The sequence below is a fragment of the Strongylocentrotus purpuratus genome, unplaced genomic scaffold (genome assembly GCF_000002235.5).
Source record: "Strongylocentrotus purpuratus isolate Spur 01 unplaced genomic scaffold, Spur_5.0 spur5_contig_829, whole genome shotgun sequence".
NCBI lineage: Eukaryota > Metazoa > Echinodermata > Echinoidea > Camarodonta > Strongylocentrotidae > Strongylocentrotus > Strongylocentrotus purpuratus.
In genome coordinates, this window is record NW_022145534.1 from 245,044 (window position 1) to 267,956 (window position 22,913).

Below are 22,913 nucleotides of genomic sequence, written 5' to 3' on the forward strand. Positions count from 1 at the left end.
CAACAGCAAACAGTACTCATGGTGATTGGAATGAGAACTGCGGATGCATGCCTGTCGATCTGTGTGTCAGATATTGGTATATAGATCCGATGTACGTGCTTGCCGTTGGATATCATTTTGTGCTCCTATGATAACGTTGAGTCCAGCAACAGACGGCAAGTTGTAATCCGAGTAATTTGTGTCGCGATCGCTGGCGGGAAATAATGGCGGATACCGGATTCAAATTCTCTCGTCTGGGAGGAGGAGGAGGAGATGACCAAGGGGGAGAGGGGAAGGGAAGTCAGGAAGCTTTCGCGGGTAATATTGAGAGTAGGCCAGCAGGAGATTCTTCGACGAATCCGATGATGACGATGGTGCTCGGTAATGGACAGGGAGCCAGGGGATCTGTCAAAGCGGTACGGAGGACGACTCTCTTGATGATGGCTCTGGTAGGCGTTATCTGTCTGTTGGCTGTTGTTTTGTCTGGTCTCGCTCTCTCTCGCGTGATGTCTATTGAGACATCGGGTAAGTAACTCGTTTGTTTTCTTTGCTCTGAAAGAATGGTGATGTGTAACAGGGATGAAAATAAGAAGAAGAAAATAGGTGAAATATATTGATCGAGAGCCATCCCAAAAGGCAAAGGTATTTTTTTTCTCTTTCTCTCCCCTCCTCCGGGCTCTCTCCACTCCATCTCTAACTTCTAAGACTCCCCCCCCCCATCTCCCCCCCCCCCCATCTCTCTCTCTCTCTCTCTCTCTCTCTCTCTCTCTCTCTCTCTCGACCCCTCTTACCCATACTCTTCTCGTCTCGTTTTCCTTTTCAATTTCAATACAAATTTACATTGTAACATTTCTTTGTTAACGATTTGGATTATGATAATGTTCAATCCCTGGTTCAATGTATTGTCTGTTCAGTCTAGCGGTACGATATAAACTGCATTCTATACGGAAACAAACGGACAGTGTTTGTGCACATAGACCTACATAGTATACACGTACAATGTATATAATTTGTTTATGAGCCAAATCTATACCAGAATATCATGGTAGGTGTAAAGACAAACCTGTTACTCATTTTGTTAAAGGTACTGCTGCTACAATGATATGACTTGTTTCTATATAACGAATGGCAACAATCTAATATTTTTCTTGGCCCTCATCGTACTCGACATGCATAATGTTCAAAGATAGAATTTCTCTGCTAGCTTCCAAATGTTTATATGCATATTATTCTTTTAACCATCTGACTTTTTCATATATACCTCATGCGCCCATCAATACACGTATTTGAAGATCTAGGCCCATCATTCATTTTGACATTGCTGTTGAAGAAAGGTTGATAATTCTGACGCAAACAAAATATGTTAGTCTAACATCGTTCATGATAGAGCGTTACTCATTCTAAGAATGAGTAACCTCTATCATGAACGAGTTCATTCAATATTTTTTAGAACATTTCCTGTATTTTGTAAGCTGTGTGTATTTTAAAAGAATTTTTCTGAGAGATCTCCATGTTGTCATGGTTATTTTGGCAACTAACCAAATTGACATCCGAATCCAATGCTCCAGAGCATAACATAGCTCATGCATCTTTAGAATTACAGCATCCCAATTATTTCAATTCTGAACTGTTTTACATAATTATGTTATATTGATTTTAAGAATGTAGATACATCCAAACAGATATACAACGTTAATGAGATATAATTCATAATTATGAAGGGAAAAAAGTACAGTGTATGTGATAAAGATCATTCTGTCCTTATACATTATGTCACTAAAAAATAGATTATTTGTATACCCCTTTAGAGTTTATAAATATATTTCAAACACAATACAGTTTGGTCATCCTGCTGTGACGCCTAAATGTACAACAGTCTAGCGAGTAATGGAGTGAAAGAGAGAGAGAGAGGGGGGGGGGGGTGAGATGAGGCAGAAATAAAGACAGAGAAAGAGATTCACAGAAAATAGATGATTTAGGTCATTTTAATCAAAGACTATTAAATGAATCAAGTTTTTTTTCTATTAAAATTCAGAAGAGTGTCAGATGACATTTAAAGGCCTACATCAGGCAAAAGAAATATGTAGGACAACGGTACAAAACTGCTTTCATCTTGATATCACAAGCAGTTGTGTATAACTTTCGGGGCCACGTGGAGCACGTGCCTCCTCCTACTCCCCCCCCCCCCCCCCCCCCCCCCCTTCTCCATCGAGTGGTGACAACAATTTTTGTTTAAAGAAAGAAAAAATAGAAAGGGGAAGGGTAAAGGGAAAAGATGAAGGGGAAAGGGTGAGAAATGAAGATGCCTGGTCCCCCACCCGCACCCTCCACCCAAACCGTAGCCTTGTTGAATTGCATTTCATTGAGAAAAGCCTGTATTAGGCCATTTACAAAAATAGTCATGTTTAGCGTCCCCGAAAAAAACACATGATAAACACTGCTAAAATGGATCTATTTCTGAATTGAAAAGAAAAAAAAAATGTTGGCGGCCATCTTGAAAAATAGCCCGACTGTCAGGGAAAATGTACCGAGCGGCCCCTTTGAGCGGCTATTTTGAAAGAAAGATAAAAAAAAAAAAAGAAAAAAAAAGGGCCTCCTCCTTCCTATTTTTCGAAAAAACAGGAAGCTAAACATGTTTTTTTTTTTAATTTGGCCTTACGTGCCCCCGCCACATATTTCTAGAGCCCCTCAGCAGTACGCCATAATAACGAGCAAACTATGTTCGTATCATTGTTTGTTTGCTGGCCCTTGTGTCGTATAATACATAACTTGATATGAATAGCTTATGAATAGATACAATAAATGAGGCAAGGTTAATTAATACCCGTACTTTTCTAAAATTCTTTCCCAACCATGCTATATCATCCCTGTAATGGAATTGTCCACTGTCGGTAACATTGGTCGAATATTTTATTGGATCTGAATAATAAAGCTGTCTGAGCACTCACACACGCAAAATGATTCTGCTTGCGTCCATTTTTTCCTCAGCAACTTGATGTGGTTTTCCCCGCGAAAAAGGCGCGAAGTCGTTATATCGGCATGTTCCTTTGTCATTTTAATGTTATTGTAACCACTCAGTGCATCCGTCGTCTATCAATAACTACCGGGTAGTCTTCTTTTAGAAATAATGATATTCTGTCTTCTTCCGGATCGAAAGTAATAGAACGAAGAAGAAATCATTGGTAGATTATACGTCATTGTCATATCTGTGAGTGCTGTTGGAGAGATTAAAAGGGGCTATAAGCTTACGATATGATTACAACCGGGCGGGGGGGGGGGGGTACTTGCATATTAAGACATACGGGGGTGTGCCGCTCTAATGGTTCACCTTTTCACCCAAAAATCACGAAACATCGGTTCTTTTTTTTCAAAATTTCCAAAATTTTCGGATGTTTGCCATTTAAACACCCGAAAATTGGCCTTACTTCGAGAAAAATCCCCCAACTAGGTAGGGGCTTCGAGGCTTCAGCGGCACACCCCCGTCCAAATCAAATCTGCGAAGTCTGGGTGCTTAATAGGACTTTTTGTAATACGATTTGAAGGAAATTAATGTCTAATGGGATTTTAATGAATTTTTTAATAAATTACATGAGGCCTTTATTCAATCGTGTTTATAATTTATCTGTTTTTTCTCCTTCTTTTTTACCATGCATGCAGAGAAAACATGGACGTTTGCGCTTGGACAGTCGAACCTTGTATTGCATTACATGTAAGGAAATATTTCTTTATTCAAAGAACTTTGGTTAATTGGCACCTGGCGTTTTCAAACCATGTTTAATTATAACAATTAGTCACAGCTGTTTCTTGACTATTTTTGGTAACATTTTTCTATTTTAAAATCTGATTTTATCACTTAGATTATCATTTATTAGTAAAAAAAAACTGTAGATGTTACATTACAATGCATTTACATAAAGAAACTTGTTAACTTCTATAAGGGTAATTCGATCTCTCTCTCTCTCTCTCTCTCTCTCTCTCTATCTATCTCTCTCTCTCTCTCTCTCTCTCTCTCTCTCATTCCTTTTATTCCTCATATCTTTTCTAATATTCCTTTTGTTCTTCTTTTTCCTTTTTTTTTTGTTTATCTCTCTTTATTAAACTGACGGGTTATCCTTCCCTATATTCTATTATCTTTCAACGTTTCATCACCATGTTCCTTAACCCTTACTGTACTGGGCTATTTTGAGCACCCGCTGACTGGGGGGGGGGGGGGCCTGGGAGGCCCCCCCCCCCTATGATCTCGGCCGTCGATTGTCCGATGAACACGAAAATTTGCATGTTTGTAGATATTTACATTAGGAACAAGATGGTATAATTAGTTTTTTTCCGAATATGCAAATTTTTGTCGTTAGCCTAATTAATTATGCAAAAATGCTAATTTCATGCATTTTACAGAAAACGTGTCAAACTCCAATTTTTGGATGTTGAAACTCGTTATTCATATGAAACTTCTTTTCTAAGACAAAAAAGTTAATTTAATGTAATTAATAATGATAATTTATGCAAATTTTGATGCGATTTTTTTTTTTTTTTTTTTTTTTTTGATGACATGCGCATACTAATTGTTATGTAACGCCTTACAGGTATATCCGATTTCGACGAAAATGGTATCAAAATGTGCGTAAGACTTGAGGGGAAAAAGTCATGAAACGACATTTCAAAATTCCAAGCGGTTGCGGCGCAAACTCCGAAAATGTCGAGGGGGGGGGCCTCCCAGGCCCCCCCCCCCAGTACAGTAAGGGTTAATCGTTTCTATGCTTAACAATGGCGTTTAACATAATTTACGTGTCATTTTTTTCTTTGTTGATTCATTCTATTTTCTTTCTTTTATCAGAGACGGAAAAACTTTACAAATGGACGGATTCGATGTTGAAATGGTGCAAGCCGGTATGTTAGGCCTAAAACAAATGTTGTATTGCCCTTTAGGTGCCAAAACAAGGGTCGGTCGGTCGGTCGGAATTTTTTTTTTTTTTTGGTCTCCCTCTTTTGGCTGATATTTCTCAGTTTTGAATGCTTTAATAGATTTTTTTCTAACAAAAACGGTAACAAAAAAAGAAACTTTTTAAAAAAGCCGACCGTAGATTTTAAGATTTTGGGGTCGGTCGCAATGGGGAATACAACATCTTTTTTTTAGGCCTTATCACAGTTCGCATTACTCATGAAAACGTCTCTCTAGACAACTACAACAAAAACTTTGTATTTGTAACCACTGTTCAACCCATATTTTCACCGACAGTCAAAGAGACCGACAAAGCCAGGAAGTGCATAAAAGAACAAAAATTAAAAACAGGGTGGACCTAACAGTCATCTGATATGCGATCAGTGTCTTTGTCCCGCTTAAATATTGAAAATTAACGTTCCCAATCCCGTGTCCGCGATAATTATACCCATCACAGTTTTCTGTTCATCTTTTTTTCTTTCTGTTACTTTTACCGAAACCGAGGGGGCGGCTTCAGGATTTTGTAAAAGGGGATTTTCCCCAAAAACTTCTTACAAGCAAATAAGGGGTTTCAGTTATCAGGCAAAATAGTGTCCAATCTGGCAAAACGTGGCAGTGGCGGATTAAGGGGGGGGGGCAGGGGGCACGTGCCTCCCCCCCCCCGGTAAAAAAGGGGGAAGGGGGAAAAGAAAGAAGAAGAAAAGGGGGAGGAGAGAAAAGGGGAGAGGAGACAAAGGAGGGGAAAGGAAAAAAGGGGAAGAAAGAGGAGAGAAAAGGCGGAAAATAATATAGGTTTTCCTGCCCAACTTCGTAAACTTAGCATCCGAATTAACGTAACGTTCATTCAAGTTCGTGCGAAATTGAATGACTATGTAGATCAACATTCAAAAAGCTAATTGCGTCGTTCAATTTGATTTAGTAGCATGCGATTTCATACTCTTGTCACGGAGAAGTGCAAAACGAGCATTCAATTTAGAAAAGCGTGCAAAGAGCATTCAAATTCGCGCCGGACAGACGGTGGTATGTATTCGAGCATTCAATTTCGTGATTAGGCATCCATATGTGACATTTGTGCATTGCTTTTCATTTGATGTTAATTTGTCACTTAATATACTTCTGTTTGAATAATTTAATGCTAAGTTTACTTGTAGGACTGATTATGCGTATTCGTTAGCAGATATCTGTCATTACACAGGTAACTGTCCCCAGAGAAGGCGCACAATTTGTGACTTCTCTTCTTCTTCTAAGAACAAGCTATATAATTATACACAGATCCTGGACAGCGGTAGAGTTGAGCTTTAGACATGGCCATGATGGAAACAAAGTACAATGGTGAATAAAGAAAAATATGTGAAATGAAAGGAAAGAAAGATTACCCACTCAATCCAGATTGATAAAAAAAAACATTTAAAAAATAACCTCATTTATAATGAAAGATATGAAGACATGACTGTATAAAGAAATGTTTCATCAAAAATAAAGATCGACAGAAAGAGAAAATATTGAATGCAATATAAATATATCAGACAAATAAGAAGATTGTATAATGTGAAATCATTTCAGAAAAGATCGTAGAGAAAAATAATAAACAAATGAACATGAAAAAGTGAATATCCGAATAAACATCAAGCCTCATACAATAATTATGAGGTCTAGTTTTAATTTGAATGACCCGATTGCGAAAGAGGTTGCCCATAGACGATAATGAAACCCAGATTCGACAAAGAATTGTCCTTCCACTCAACTTTGGCGAAATTGAATGACGCTAACGCATTTCCAAATTGACTGAACCAAACGTTAATTTGAATGTGCTTGTTTCGAAAATTCGGTGACTCGAAACGAAATTGAATGCAAAAAGTTTTAAAATGAAACAGGGAAGCAACGAGTGGAGAAAATTTGCTCGAACATGAATGCACGTTAGTGAAATTGATCGCTGCTTTGACGAAATTGGCCGGGAAAACCTATAATAATAATAATAAAAATGGGTTCTTGTATAGCGCTCATGTCAGTCAGATTTGACCCTCCTGGCGCTCCCGATTATTACACTGGCTTTAGCACGGCTGGCATACGGCGCTCTAGCATTGCAAGGAATAAACTCCTACCAGGTACCCATTTAATTTCTTCACCTGGGTAGAGTGTGGCAAATGTAGAAAAGGAAGAAAGGGGAAAGACTGTGTAGAGAAAAAAGGGGATAATACTATAAGATGGTGTTTTTTTTACCGGGAGAGGCGGGGGGGGGGGGGCACGAAACTTTGCAGTGTGCATTATATGGGGTCCCTCTTGCCAGGCGTTTAGCCCCCCCCCAAAAAAAAACAAAAAAAAACAACAACAACAACAACAAACAAACAAACAAACTAAAACAAAAACAAAAACAAAAACAAAAAAGGACAAGAAGAACAAAAAAAAAAGAGATGGAAAAAGGGGGAAAGAGAGAATTAAACAACGAAAGAAGAGATAACAATAATGGGATAACAAGCAGGGGCGTCGCTAAAGGTGGGGGGGGGGGGAGTTTCGCGCGGGAGGGGAGAATTCAGACAAGGATCAAGAGTCGAAAAGGTACAATGAATCGTCTTCTTTCTCTAATAATTTATTGAATCGTCAAAGCTTCAGCGCTTTGCGCAGGTGGGGGACAACTGAATTCAGACTAGGATTAAGAGTCGAGAACGGTTCAACGAATCGTCTTCTTTTTCTAATAATTAAATGAAACGTCATAACTTCTGCGCTTCGCGCCACAACGGATCGTCTTCTTTCTCTAATAATTAAGTGAAGTGCACAAAGCTTCCACGCTTCGCGCGGGAGGGGGGTGGGGAGGGAAGTGAAAAATAAGTTAGTTCCTGCCTCTGGTTTATAGGGTTAAATTGGTACACATAGGCATTATTTTATTTGTCGGGACCCCCTCCCCTCCCCCTCCCCCTCCCCCTCCCCTCCCCTCCCCCTCCCCCTCCCCTCCCCTTCCCCTCCCCCTCCCCCTCCCCTCCCCCTCCCCTCCCCCTCCCCTCCCCCTCCCCTCCCCCTCCCCTCCCCCTCCCCTCCCCCTCCCCTCCCCCTCCCCCTCCCCCTCCCCCTCCCCGTCCCCCTCCCCCCCTCCCCGTCCCCGTGACTCCTCACCGATCCACCCCTGAAACTATACACTTTCACCTTCATCATTTCAACACGCATTTACTATTTCTCGAATTGTTCTCCCGTGTTTTCAATCCACTTCCATCTCTTTGCAGTATGTCACGTGGCGGGTAAGAAATGTGAGATAGTGACTGATCAACGCACAAACTGCTGGAAATCTCAGAATGGATCACCTGCGACGGGTGGAGAGGGTCTCTACGGAGGCTGGTATGATGCATGCGCTGGTAGGTATCGCAGTGTTGTATAAGAAACGGATGTCACATAATGTGTGACTCCAAAGAGGATTTAGGTATGATTTCAATATCTATTATTTCTACTTCTACTATACTACTGCTGCTGCATGCTGCTGCTACTACTACTGCTACTACTACTAGGTTCTAGGACATTACCCCGTTGGACTATCAACCCCCGGCTATTAACCAGCGGGACAATTACCCCCCCCCCCAAGTACAATTATCCCTGAGGACAACCACCCACCCCCCCCCCCCCCCCGAGGACAATGAACCCCGGAAAATTACCTCATAGGACAATTACCCCCCCCCAAAAAAAAAAAAAAACACAACAACAACAACAACAAACAAACAACAACAACAAACAAACAAACAAACACACAAACAAACAACAAAACAAAACAAAAAAAACAACACACAAACACACAAACAAATAAAAAACAAATCTGTTTTTATTAAAACCAACTTATTATCAGGGTAGACTTCCCTGAGACGGGTGGGGAATAATTGTCCCAGGGGTGATTTTCTGAGGGTGATTGTTCTCGGGGGTAGTTGTCCTTAATTGGGGGCAATTTTATGGCGGTTATTGTCCTTGGGGATTGTTTTCCAGGGGCATGATTGTCCAGGGGGTAATTACCTGATGCGCTTATAATATTATATAATACATGTACAATACACATTATCTAGTTATGAATGTAATATAATTTGTGTATAGAATGTTTTACCAAAGATTTTGTTTGCCCATAACAACTATGAACAGTAATAGGATTTGAAACGTTTGTGTTGATTAATGTGCAAACATGGCCCCATTCCATTGTGGAATACATGGAAAGTTTCCGAGTAAAATAATTAAACACAGTTCAGGAACCTTTTTGATAGAACCTGATATCAATATAACAAGTTACAATAACTGTTATAATTAAGTTAGGGTACTGAAATTGTGGCATTTTATTTTTGCATTGTCGTAAAAATTTAGCATTCGTTATTAATAACAAGTTTCATGAATCAGGTCCCAAAATTTGTAACATACCTCGACGGTCAACAATAATATATCATCTTTCCAAAGTGAAATTTCCCTCCTGTTTTTTTCTTCTTCAAGTTACTCCAGGGTTTAACCCCAAATATTCAGGAGGTCAATCCAAGATGGGCGTGGCACCTTGATACTGAGCTGGCATTTCATGGTGTCAACGGACCCGGTCATCCTTACCTATATAAAGGCACATAATAATAATAATAATGGTGGCTTCTTATATAGCGCACATGTCCGTCACGTTGTGACGCTCCTGGCGCTGCCCCGATAATGCTTCACTCCTACAGTATTTTTAAAGATATTATTTATCAATATTTTTGTTAAATTTCAAAACCAGTTTTCTAATATAAAGCCGATTCTTGATGAATATTCTATCTTTTCCAGGTTGGTCACAGACTCCAGAAAGGCGAAGGGCATTTGCTTTCACTGAGCCTTATACCAAGCCATTCCCTAGCGCGTTCTTTACGCTAAACGCGTCACCGGGAAAGTCTAGTTTTGACACCTCTGACATGCAGGGAAAGAAAATCGGATTCCTTGACGGCTATGCAAGCGATGAACATTGCTTAAACAGACAGGATAATATTCAGGTATAACAGACAGAGAAGTAGGAACATGCAAAGAAAAAAGTCATTACAGAATCGCTGGACTTTTTTTCTCAAAAACATTGATTATCTACAAGATATTGAAGGTCTATTTAATAAACGTTATGTTAGTGAATTTGAAGGTTCTTTTAAAGTGAAGTACAGACAAGAAAATATCCAGGTAACAGACATTGATATATTTAGGTAACAGACAGGGATATGTTTTAGTAACAAAGAAACTGATAATAATATTCAAAAGATGAATGGAGCATGAAACTTTGATATAAAATTATCTAGTGTCTGAACAGTAAGATGTAATGGGTATGTATGGTTCAAATATTCCTTTTTTTTTTAGGAAAGGACAATCCCTCCAATTGATAGTGATGAAGGAAAATGAAAAGATTATTGAGTCATGACGTCATATTGTTTGAGTCTATCGGTGAAAAAAACCTTTGGCCAACTTAAGGCTTTCTCTTTCAATAACCAGGAAAACTGTCCCTGTTATAAACTTCTCAAAACGGTCAACACTTATACATTTTTTTGCAAGAGGAAGTTCTGATGGAGTTATCGGGAGGGATGATGTGGGATGAAGCCAAATCATTCACACCAGGTTCAAGACAGATGAGAATAGTACAAAGTTTTTGATACGGTTGTAAAATAGCGGTTAGATAACTTTCTCTTAATCAAACTTGATTGAAATTCATCATTTTAAAATCTGGTGATAATGACATTACCTCTTTTCATACAATTACTTTATTATATTCATAATACATTCTCTTGTATTCATTGTGTTCCTTTGTCTAGGGTTTACCTCTGAAGACTGAGCAGATATTTCACTACCTTACACCCGCTGATGCAGAAGCAGGATTGAGAACCAATCAGGTATGTCAAACTAACCATAAATTATCTCTGATACGAAACCTCCCCCCCCCCCTTTCCCATCACCATCTGCACCCCCTTAGTCGGCAGCCAATGGGCATCGATCCCCTACATATGTGACCAAAAAAAATTGTCAGGGGATTTTTCAAACATGCATGTCCACCCCTCAACTCTAGCATCGTGGATCTGCTTCTGTCATATTTTTAAATACTTTTTTGCATTTTGATTTAATTTGACTGGGTGAATAAAATAAATTCAAATAAAACAGTGTCTCATGTTTTGTTTTCTATATATATATATATATATATATATATATATATATATATATATATATATATATATATATATATATAGGTTCATGCAATATACACGACAAAGTATGTGAGTATGGCAGACGCTTCTCCAGTAGAGGGAAAGTCATTTAACTGTTCGACTCGAGGTTTATCCATCATGACCCGGAAGGATTCCGGGCTTGAGGACTGGTGGAATCCTGCTTGGGAGCAGATCTTCCACAGCACGTATTACCATGTCTTATGTCAGACACTGGTAATCAGACATGGTAAGTGGGATTTCTTTCTTTAAAATTGTTTTTAATCAATTAAAAAAAAACAGGATTTAATGAGTCATATATAGGTCAATCATGATGTTAGCAGTAATATGCATTCCTTGAATGTTTATGTTGTCAATATTATATCCGTTTTTTAGGGGGAAAATGCATTAAAGCATTCAAAACTGAGAAGAAAAAAACAGTATAACAAAGTATTTAAAAAAAAAAAAGATTTCCGACCGACCGACCGACCCATGTTTTGGCACCTAAAGGGCAATACAACATCTTTTTTTAAGGCCTCAAATGGATTAGAGATTAATGAATGTCATACCTTTTCTTTTTTCTTCTTTTTTCTGATTATAAAAAAAAGTTAAGAAAAGTAACCTTCACCATTTATTGATAAAGACAATTAAAATAGGCAATATAAAACCTATAATTAACGTGGCTGTAAGGATAAACTGAAATTTACTGAAAACTGAAATATCCTTTGTGCTTGATTACCAGTTGGGAATTATTTTTTTAGTTGAAGACTTTACTAAAAAAACATTATTTTATGTTAGACATATCGTTTTCCTCTCTCTCGTGTTGATAATGATTTCACATTAATGATTGTGATTTTGTTTTTCTAAACATGCTTGATTGTTTTCAACAAGAAATATTTAGTGTAAGCCATATCTTATGATTTTTTATGTTTCTGTTTATTTACCATTCCCTCCTCCCCCCCCCCCCCCTTTCTCTCTCTCTCTCTCTTTCTCCACTTTACAATACTTTTTCTTTTTGCATCTTTGATCTTTTTTATTTTCTCTCCCTCTCTCTCTCTGTTTCCCACTCTTTATTGTGCTTCCCTCTTAAATTCTTTCTGTTTGGATCTCTACCTCTATATCTTTCTCGCTCTTGCTCTCTCCCCCTTCCCCCCCCCCCTCCCCCCCTCCCCCTCCCCCTCCCCTCCCCGTATTTTTCCCTTTACAGGGCTATTTCCTGGGCTGAACGTTGAAGACATATGTCTTCAATTCACATAATGTGCCTTTTCATAAATTAAATACATTATTTTGTCATCTTTCCTATTGTGAACTCATTGCCTTTATATTTCTCATGTAATACAACATTTTAAAGATAATGTGCGCATTATTTTGTACTTTTACAGTAAGTGTTCTATACTGACTTTGTGTTTGTTGGCTGAGCCATTGTTGATGTTTTTGTTGTTGCAATCTGCCACATTGTTTGGTAATACTTATTCATAATATGATCTTGTATATGGTGTCAGAATATAAATGAAATAAATAATTTCAATTGCAAATTAGGTGTACCGGTAATGCACAAGTTCTACCTTTATTGGATGTAACATTTTGTGTAACACATGGGGTACTTGTATTTATAAAAAGGTGTGTAGTCGTGTACATGTAGGTCAACGAGACATTAAATGTCACCACGTATTAACAGTTAATTGTGATTACTGTATTTGTGAAAGCCCACATTGTGAATATCGTCTTATGAAGTGGGAAAACATGCTGGTGAATCTGAAATGTTTTGGATGGTGTTTGTGAAATGCTATTTTAGTTTCTAGGATATTCATTGAGATGTATTTTGAAAAAAGCAGTTTATTATTCATGTGATTTTGATAAGTTGCAAGTTTGTTATACAGTTTATTTCATCTGTTTACAGCCAAGATTAAGGAGCTCTTTAAGTAATGATTCCACACACTGAACTGCTGGTTTAATCTTGATTTTTATTAATGCTTTATTTCAATCATTATCATTATCAAGAGTAATCAGGAAAATTTACAACCTATTATGACAAATCGGATGATTGACTTGGTATATTACTAAACTTGAATAGAATTCTATGTTAGTGGAGTACCATAATATATTGATATGCAGACATAATAAGCACAAACAATTACAAAGCGCTTTTAATTTCAGCCATGTGAAGAGTGAAGACTCATATACATGTATTTGGTAACTGACTGCCTCATCAAACATGATCTCGCCATCTATTCAAAGTTTTTACATCTACTGTGACTTGATATAAAACTCAGTTCCATGTTTATATGCTCATGCTCTTTCTACCAAGCAGTAGTCTTCTATTTAACGCATTGTTTCTTCCCAAAATAAACTTTTATAGATTGCATATGATGCATTCTACAGCACACTTGCGTGAATTACACATTTATTGTTCTTTGCATACACTTAAAAGAAAAAGGGACTAACATGAACATCAAACTATTAACTTGCTGTTGCTCTACAATGACATACAGTTAACAACTAAATTATTGATACCCCTTGTAAGTTTGATGTTTTTTGTATACTTGTAATTTAAGAATGAAAGGTGGACTGATTGAATTAGGGCCTTTATTGAATAATTTTAGAAGCTTTGATATTTCACATTTTCAAGAAATACAAATTGGGACAAATCAATTTTTGACATACTTAAAAAATTACAAAACTTGGTAAGGGTATGAATAATTTAGTTTTTAACTGTATACATATATAATCATGTCATAATGTAGTAGAAGCACTTCTTCAATCATTAAATTCTATCAGTGAAGAGAGAGACACTTGTGTCAAGTATGTTTTTGTTTATACCCCAAGAGATATTTTGTTTTTCATGTATAGTAATTATATCTTGAGAGTGGATGGTGTGGAGTATAAGAATAATAATTCATTACATGTTCAATACTATTACAACAAAATACGACAAAATGCATACATTTACACACAAAAAAAAGGAGGGTATTCGTAATCTACCGGTATGATTAAAATTTCATAACAAGAACAGAATACATAACTGAGAAACGTATTATAAATAAGTAATACAATAGGAGGAACAAATGATGTTCAATGGCACTTTTAAATAATTTCATTGGTGTATTGGACAGGGCAAACTGGAATAAGATTTACATAAATTTTGTGAAAAATGAGATGTAACTGCTGGAAGAGCGTCAAAAGACACACTGCACACCGAGTTACAGGTGCGTTGTTTATATGATTTTTCATACATTCTGTACATTTCATCACTCAATATTACTGTTGCAAGAGCGTGTTCTGCTCTTTATGATGAAGACATGTGATAGGGGTAATACAGGGCGATTCTTCCAATCAGGGAAAAAATTAATATTTATTTTTCGGGGGCTACTTTTCAAGCTTGCCTGCATGAAAATAACATTCTAAAATTTGTTATACATTGAACTCTATGCAAATTTTTACGGAGGCTCTATTCCGATTTTCTGGGGCTCTTTTGGGCATTTTGGGGGCTATTTCGCCCCGAGCCCCCGTGTATTTTTTCACTGCTTCCATTAATTATATTCACATAAATTTTGTGGAAAATGAGATGTGTCTGCTGGAAAAATGTCAAAAGACACACCGAACACTGAATTACAGGTGCATTGTTTATATGATTTTTCATACATTCACTCAATATCACTGTTGCAAGAGCGTGTTCTGCTCTTTATGATGAAGACATATGTTAGGGGTAATACTGGGTGATTTTTCCATTCATTATATTCACATACCTTTAAAAAAATTAACCAGTAGATTATCAAAGCAAAATAACTTTCATTAATTGCCCTACTATTGATCCAAATTGGGCAGCTGAATGATCACAATTGGTTATATTCCATCATAAATAATAACTTCACATACATGTACATACACAATAACAAGTGCATTTCAGGAACTACAAAATCACAATTGTCATGCCCATTAGACCTCTACTAACTCCAATATCACATCACACCGTGGTCATAATAGAAAGAAACAAAACATACAGTTTTGCAGAAGCAGTTACCATTAAACATTTCTTGTATTTTCATAGAGGAAGCTTGATTGATGAATAAAGACAGGTTAGTCCACCTATATATTTGTATGTACTGAGATCAAATACAAGGTACCTGTTACATGTATATAGATTCTGGTACTATAACATACATAACTCAAGACACAGGTTGACCATTTTATAGCTACATGCACCACTAACAAAGAATGATTCTTTTAATACATTTCTGGGTTTATTGAGCATAAATACCTCTATTTGCAGAGCTCTTTGCTATATATGAAAAATTTACACATTTCCAGAATAAATGTTAATTCAGTTTAGATGTACAAAACAAGTAATAAACAAGCTACATTGTAATGGTGAAATTCCCTCAAGCTATCAGATCCCTCTCTTGCAATTTCCCTATGAAAAAAAAAACACCAAGAAATGATGCACTTTGAAGCCTATCAATCACATACTAATACATAAATGAATTATCTGACTTGGCCAACAATGAGCAAAGAATCAAACCACCTTTATCTCTTCCATGTACAGCAATAAACTCATTATCTTTTGAGGAGTTTCCTTTAAATTTATTAACAGTTTCATGTAGAGACCATAAAACTGAAGGTAGCAAATCAATTTGTCAATGTAATTGACCTCTAAGGCTGTACCTTTTAAAGGTTCAAGGTTCCGTGCTAAGATATCGGAGACTCGCGACCACCATCTTCTCTGCTCTATTCCTTATACCAAAAAAAATACAACTCTCCAACCCTACTGCCTCCCGGCCTCAATGCTAGGCGATCCCGCTGGATCTTGGATCATCCAGGTTGATCTCTACACTATCCTTAGGGTTGGCATCACTCATGAGGGAGACGCTTGAAGGTGCTGGGGAAGCCGGGTCTGTAGAAGAAAGCTGGTCATCCATGCTAGGCCATGCCGTCTGTTCCTCAACCTTACTCAGTCGTTCGTTCAAGGCCTTCAGAGCTATTTGCCTGCAGATTTGAGAAAGTGTTGGGAGAACGATTCATGAAAAAAAAAAAAAAAAAAAACATGTTGAAGTGTTTTTTTTTCCTCAACTATGCAGCGTGCACGACTCAAAGCAGAAATTTGTTACATTTGTTTCATTTAGAAAATTAGAATAATCTATACCATTTGAACAATACCATACACAAGTTTAAGAGTCACAGATTTGTAGCTTCAAATCTAATTACACTATAATTATTTTATTAATTGTCAAGTTGAATATACACTTTCATCCTCGATCAAGAAGCACACTTGGCAATACTGTGTATTTTAAAGCCCCACTGCACTAGTTTAGCCAGGAGGGATTGGACCTCCCTGCAAGGTTACTGACAGGTGGTTATCTCATCAAATCAGCTCTCACTTAACATAAGAAAAAGAGGATCATGGGGAACCAATGGTCACCGATTAGGCATTGTTTGCTATATAGAGGGGGCAAGTAGCTATAATTTGTGCAGTTGGGCTTAAGCATCCTATCAACATGGACACGCTTACCTTCTTCTTTCAGCATCTGCAGGGTCTGTACCGGGTAGACTAATTGTGATTGGAGATGGTGCACCAACATCATATTTCCTTATTTGCTTCTTACACACCTTGATCTTTACTAGCACACTGTGAACTGTAAAAAAGAAAAGAATGCAAGACAAGGAAAAAGAATGGCCTTTTATCAGAGATAATTTGAGATGAGTAATGATAATTCATGATAACTAGAAATATCGCAATCTGTATTGCCGTGCAATGCGAATGTATCCCCCGGCAGTGGCAGCGATTTTGTGTTATCCTTATGTGGAAGGAGGGACAAAGATGATTATACCAAGATACACCTTTGTTCAAAATTTGAACAAAATCCCTTTAGAAATGTGGCCTATAGAGCGCACACAAACAAAATATGGCCTTGTACCCTATAGAAGGCGGAACACTGGGGGCAGCATCACCAAAAGTTATAGGTATGTAGATTATACCAGGATACACCTCCATACAAAATTTGAAAGAAATCCGTCAAGAAATGTGGCAGTTAGAGCGCACACTAGAGTGCACACAAGACATCTATCAAAATATGACCTTTGACCCTATAAAAGACGGAACATTGGAGGCAGCATCACTAAAATCTACAGGCTTGTAGATTATACCAAGATACACCTTCGTTCAAAATTTGAACAAAATCCCTTTAAAAATGTGGCCTATAGAGCGCACACAAACCATCCACAGAAATATGGCCTTGTACCCTATAGAAGACGGAACACTGGGGGCAGCATCACCAAAAGTTATAGGTATGTAGATTATACCAGGATACACCTCCATACAAAATTTGAAAGAAATCCATCAAGAAATGTGGCAGTGAGAGCGCACACAAGAATGTGACGCGGCGGCGGCGTAACGCTGCTGAATCCAAAGTACCCCACCGGCATACTGCCGGGGGATACAATTAAAGATAATTTGCTTTTTTAAAACTATAATTTCAATAATGTTCTGCATATAACTTAAAATCAAGTTTACAGTATGACCCTCAAAAAAAGGAAAATTACAATTTAAGTTTATTAGGCTAAATTACTTGATGATTCCTAATTAGTTTTGGTCATTACAGAGACGCCAAGTTCAAAGATCGGCAATGCGTGACATTTTCACGATTCGGCGCGATTGCGCGTGCGAGGGTATAACACATTATAAGGTATAGCGTTTTATCAAAATCTAGCCCGCGCGTCGTGCGTAAGAGCATTTTCAGACCCTCAAAATGTATGGGATTATAGGGACATAGTATGGGATTTATTGAGTAATTTACCATGCTACTTTGGTTTCCCTTTTTTCAGAGACACCCTCTCCGTTATAGTGAACACTGAACAGTGAATACAGTCAATTCAGCCATTGTAATGTGGTCAATCACTTCAAAGAGATGACCAGTATAAAGCACTAGAGGTTCTATTGTTCAATCCAGACTGCTTTTTTCCCCCTAATAACAATGTTTTGTTCAGAAGCCCTCTCCCTACATCAACATGTAAAGTATGTTTACTTATCCTCCTTGAGTAAACTTTTATGTTCGCTCTTTTACTTTTGTCTAAATTGTTCTAAGACCTGTGCATTGGTCATCTTGGTTGGAGTACCCATTGAATAAAAGAGAAGAAATGCCAGGTTGCAGTCCAGTTATTTTCTAGGTCCTTCCCAGGATTAGTAAAGCAAATCTCAGACAAGAACATGAATGCATTTTCAGCAGGTTCACTACAGTACCTGGTAAACATATCAGGGAAAAAGATATTTAAACAATTTGGGGGGCTACTTTTTAAGCTTGCTTGCATTAAAATTACACTCTTTAAATTGTTTTGCATTGAACTCTATTTTGGGGGCTTTTTTTAATGACTTTCGGAGGCTCTTTTGGGCATTTCGGGAGCCACCTCACCCATGCTCTTATCTATTTTTTCCCCTGACATGTAATATAAACACTAAGAGTCGTGAATACTGGTACATAAAAACTGGACTGTAACCAAACTGTCTTTTTACACAAGTAAAAGATCTACAGGAAAATCATTTATTCCTCTAGTAATTTACAACATACACTGTACATGTAGCATACCTTATTATACACATGACACACGGTACAGTTTTTGTTAAACTTGAAAGATTAATTCAAGAAATATAAATGGACATTTCAGGACTTGTTTTTTCCCCAAGGAAAAGTCAAAATCACCAGGCATGATATATCAATCTAATCCTTTAAAATTGTCACAGTTTAGGGTACAGTGTAAATGGTGATGGTCTCATCAAACATCATAGTACAGGTAATTAATAAATCAGTGAATCATTACACTTGATTTGAAATAGTATCAAGGAAAGAAATCATGGATTTTAACTTTGTCAGCATGCAGTAACACAGCAGATAGATACAGTGTTAAGTGTGAGAGGGAACATTTTTGATCGTTTTGTGACTGTATTCTCCAGATTAGCCCCTACAAGCCAAAAGCACATGAGGGATTATGGGATTATCATCTATTGAATGCCAGAAAAGTATTAAATCTGTATAATATTTTTAAGTTAACACCAATCCAGCTCTTAGCAGACAGTATGTGGATCAAATACAACATGAGGGTACCACTACCAGTGCATTTCAATGAACCATTATCATCATCTCAGTGGATGCATTGTTATGCTCATCACAAAGAACATTGAAGCTGTTCGCTATTCATGCATGTACAAATTAGATTTAAAACACTTCATAAACCTACATATATTGGTGCTGTCAAATATTATACAAATTTAGTACCACCATCATACTATCTTTTGTCCAAGAAAATACACTTGTTCTTGTTGCAAATGATATGGAAAAAAGTTTGTAAATGCTGGTCATACCACCAATAATTTGTCTAAAAATGAGATAAGAGAGAAAGCAAAAAGGTGCCTACCTTTTTGAATTACCCGGTATGGAGAAAACTATCTTAAAGGGTACACATGCACAAGTATGCTCATTTTCATTCAAGAATTCAAAAGGACTTGCAAAATTAGTGGAAACGAATAAAGATCTGTTTATGGTCAAGATTTTTTAACCCTATCTAAAACACTAAAAACTGTACATGGTACATTTGTTGTGTAGATATGTTTTTAAAAGTTGTTGGTATTATTATTTTCCCCTTTCCAGGTGGCAAATGGTCTGGTGTTTCTTACCCGTGTTTGCTAATATAGCAACAAATGGTCGAATAACCTCTGGGAAGAAGCTTGCAAATGAAAAAGTGTCGGCCATGTCTCCTCTGCTTCCATCTGTTTGTCGCTGGTAGAACCGAAGATACACCCATCCTGTCAACATACCTGATAAATAATGAAAAACTAATTTAGTAACATATTAATCATAGCAACATATCATAATTATAAATCAATCATTATAAATATGGGAGATCTTTGCCACTTTGAATTACCAGAGAAGATGAGGGTGCGACATCCAAATTAGAAATTTCTGTTGCAAATCTGCATCAAATTTGCATTATCCTGACAAGGGCCATATATAGGGGGAGGCACACATTTTTGCAGCAAAAAATATCCACATAATGCAAATTCAATCATCAATACTTTTTCAACAAATTTATGGCATAGATCTAATACTTTCAAAATCTGGACCACTAAATCTAAAAAATAAAGTAATATTCTAACTCAAATGACCTCAGCTCCTTTAATCAAATGCAATATGCCAGAGCAGAGCCAGAGGTGATAGATGGAGCTCCCCGCTCCCTTGACTTAGATTTACAGATAGGATTAAGGTCTAAACATGTCTGACTGTATTTTTGTAAATATTACTTATTAGAATTTTGATCTGTATAAAGTGAAACCAAATTAAATATTGACCCTATTTTCACGAAGTGACGGTAGTGAGGACTGAGGAGACTCGCATACAATTTGCATGGCGACTTTCCTCACTACCTACCGTCACTTCGTGAAAATAGGAACGATATATTGAATTTCGATATTGAAAGCACCTGTTAATATCATGAACGGATGTGTGGGTGGTACTATTCCTATAAACCGAAGCAAAAACGATGATACAAGGAGCAAAACTGGAAGATGGTGCACTCTCAATCTTGCCACTTTGGGAGGCAATTCCCCATCTCCCATCGACTGTTTGAGAGCGATGGTCACTGCTCCTGCATAACCAGCGAGTCCAAATATGTGTGTATCAAAAAGGTATGTAATATTTACAGTTGATAGGTACATAAACAAATAAAGAAATGAAGTTATGATCGCTGAACCAACTGTTACAATAGCGAAGAAAATCAACATTTCTAGTGCACTCCACAGAGGTTCGATGAGTCTGCCACATAATAACACAAGAGCCACGTCGTGGAGAACAAGCCACAAATGCACTTCAATAAACGGGTGTGTAAACAACGTCCAGACGCGAAAACTTGGTGGAAATATGAGGCCTGGAGTTACTGCAAGAGCTTCCAAATACTTGTCATTGTTAACCAGGAACGATATGAAATATAGAAAAATGATCACACCACAAATTGATTTCACAACAACGCTGCTTTTCATGAAAACAGCCTGAATCTGCTGCACTCCGACAGGAGCAGTAGTGGCCGAGGTAGCCATTTTTACTGTGTTGGCCGAAATGACGTTTTTTAGTCTGGCTTACAGTCACTTATTTGTTAAAAAAAAAATGAAATAAATTTGACGGGGGTCTTCCCAAAAATATCTAAATCTTGTTTTGATTCCAATCGTAATGGATAAAAGGTACAATAATTTAGATCTAGATATAATGACTGGTTTTAATTCCACAATAGTTTGGTAATAGTAGAAATGTTGACGATTATACATACATAAGGCTGCAATCGAAACTACAACGCAGCTGCAATATTCATAGCCAACCACCCCCCTCTTTACTCTCCTCATTCTCGCTGGTGTCAGCTGCCTCCCTCTCTCTCTCTGTCTCTCTCCTCTCTCTGTCTCTCTTCTCTTACTCCTTTTCTCATTCCAGGCCTCTTACCCATCTCACATATTGGCCCAATTTACTTAATTTTAGTAGGCATTTACATGCATTACTGTACATTAATCTTGATTGCATTAAGCAGGGCCGTAGCCAGAGTTTGATGTTTGGGGAGGGGGGGGGGGGGGGGGGTGGGGGGGGGGGGGCACATACATGTAATTGATCGACTTCTTGGGGAGAGATATACAGAAAGTTCAACCGATCTTGGAAATTTAGGGGGGCATGTGCCCCCTCCCCCCCCCCCCCCTCGTGGCTACATGCCTGTGCATTAGATAATCAATTAGTCTTAATCAGGTGCAGATTCAGGATTTCTCAGGGGAGGGGGACGAAAAGTAGCTCAGTGGGGGGAGAGGGGGTAGAGGGCACTATTTTTTAAATTTTTTTTTTTGCTTCCAAAAATTTGACAATTCGCGCCGGCCGAAAGGTCGCTCAGTGGGGGAGGGTAGGGTAGTGAGCACTTTTTTTTTTTTTGCCCTCAAAAATGTGAAAATTTGCACCCCCCCCCCCCCCTTGAGCGCCAAGGGGGGGGGGGCCACTCCCCCCAAAAAAGCTAAAAAATCACGTGTTTTTACATGTTTTTTTTCCCAGGAGGGGGGGGGGGGGCCTGGCCCCTTGGGCCCCCCTGGATCTGCCACTGGTCTTAATTGATATTCACCCTCGTTATTATCGCCATCCCCCATCATCATCTTCCTCATCCTCATATCAGTAGGGCTGTCTTTTCATTTGAAATTTGATCTGAGATTTGGCCACAAGAATAATTTTCCATTTATTTCTCCAATTTCCATGCAGCATCACTCCCAATATTTTGAACAATTAATGGATTCAGTTTCCCCAATATATTTCTTTGTCTTTATGATCACAACAAGGCCGAAACAAAGAGAGATGTTGTATTGCCCTTTAGAAGCCTGAATCTGGGTCGATTGGTAGGATTTTTTTTAAAAATAATTTTGTTTTCTTCCCCCTCATATTAAACAGCAAACGTTGCCCTAAAAAACTAAAAAACGGGAACGTCGCCTAAATAAAAAATGCTGGTTTCTAGCTGGTGCAGTGCATGGTATACACACGTACACGAGGCAGAGGTCTACTTGTTTATGCTAGCAGGATTACGAAAACTAGGGCAGAAGACCAGTGAGAATTACAGGAGCAATTTGATGATTTTATGCATTTTTATCCCATTTAAACAAACAAACAGAATACATATTTTATTATTCATTCAAAATTTTATTTATAAAAGAACGGTACCAAAAAAAAATGTATTAAAAAGCTGAACAAAGATTTTAAGATTTTTTATGCCTAACCACTTATTACAAAAAGAAAGTGTTCCTCATTGAACAGAATTTCTCAATCAATCCATCCAATTCACTGCCAGATGTC

General features: G+C 37.8%; 2 protein-coding genes across 2 annotated transcripts; one reads left to right on the plus strand and one right to left on the minus strand.

Moving 5' to 3' along the window:
- Positions 1-5: 5 nt before the first annotated feature.
- On the plus strand, positions 6-14,395 carry LOC105440246. The gene is made up of 8 exons (XM_030983436.1): positions 6-504; positions 3,637-3,688; positions 4,814-4,866; positions 8,134-8,262; positions 9,683-9,885; positions 10,684-10,761; positions 11,113-11,317; positions 12,275-14,395. The coding sequence occupies exons 1-8, from the start codon at positions 204-206 to the stop codon at positions 12,322-12,324; spliced, it is 1,071 nt and encodes a 356-aa protein (XP_030839296.1). The 5' UTR covers positions 6-203; the 3' UTR covers positions 12,325-14,395.
- On the minus strand, positions 13,018-21,176 carry LOC115918575 (transmembrane protein 115-like). Its single transcript, XM_030983433.1, has 4 exons — positions 20,533-21,176; positions 19,730-19,870; positions 16,574-16,697; positions 13,018-16,050 (listed from the first exon to the last, which is right to left on the minus strand). Exons 1-4 carry the CDS (start codon positions 21,143-21,145, stop codon positions 15,852-15,854), a joined length of 1,077 nt encoding a protein of 358 aa, XP_030839293.1. The 5' UTR covers positions 21,146-21,176; the 3' UTR covers positions 13,018-15,851.
- Positions 21,177-22,913: the final 1,737 nt, after the last annotated feature.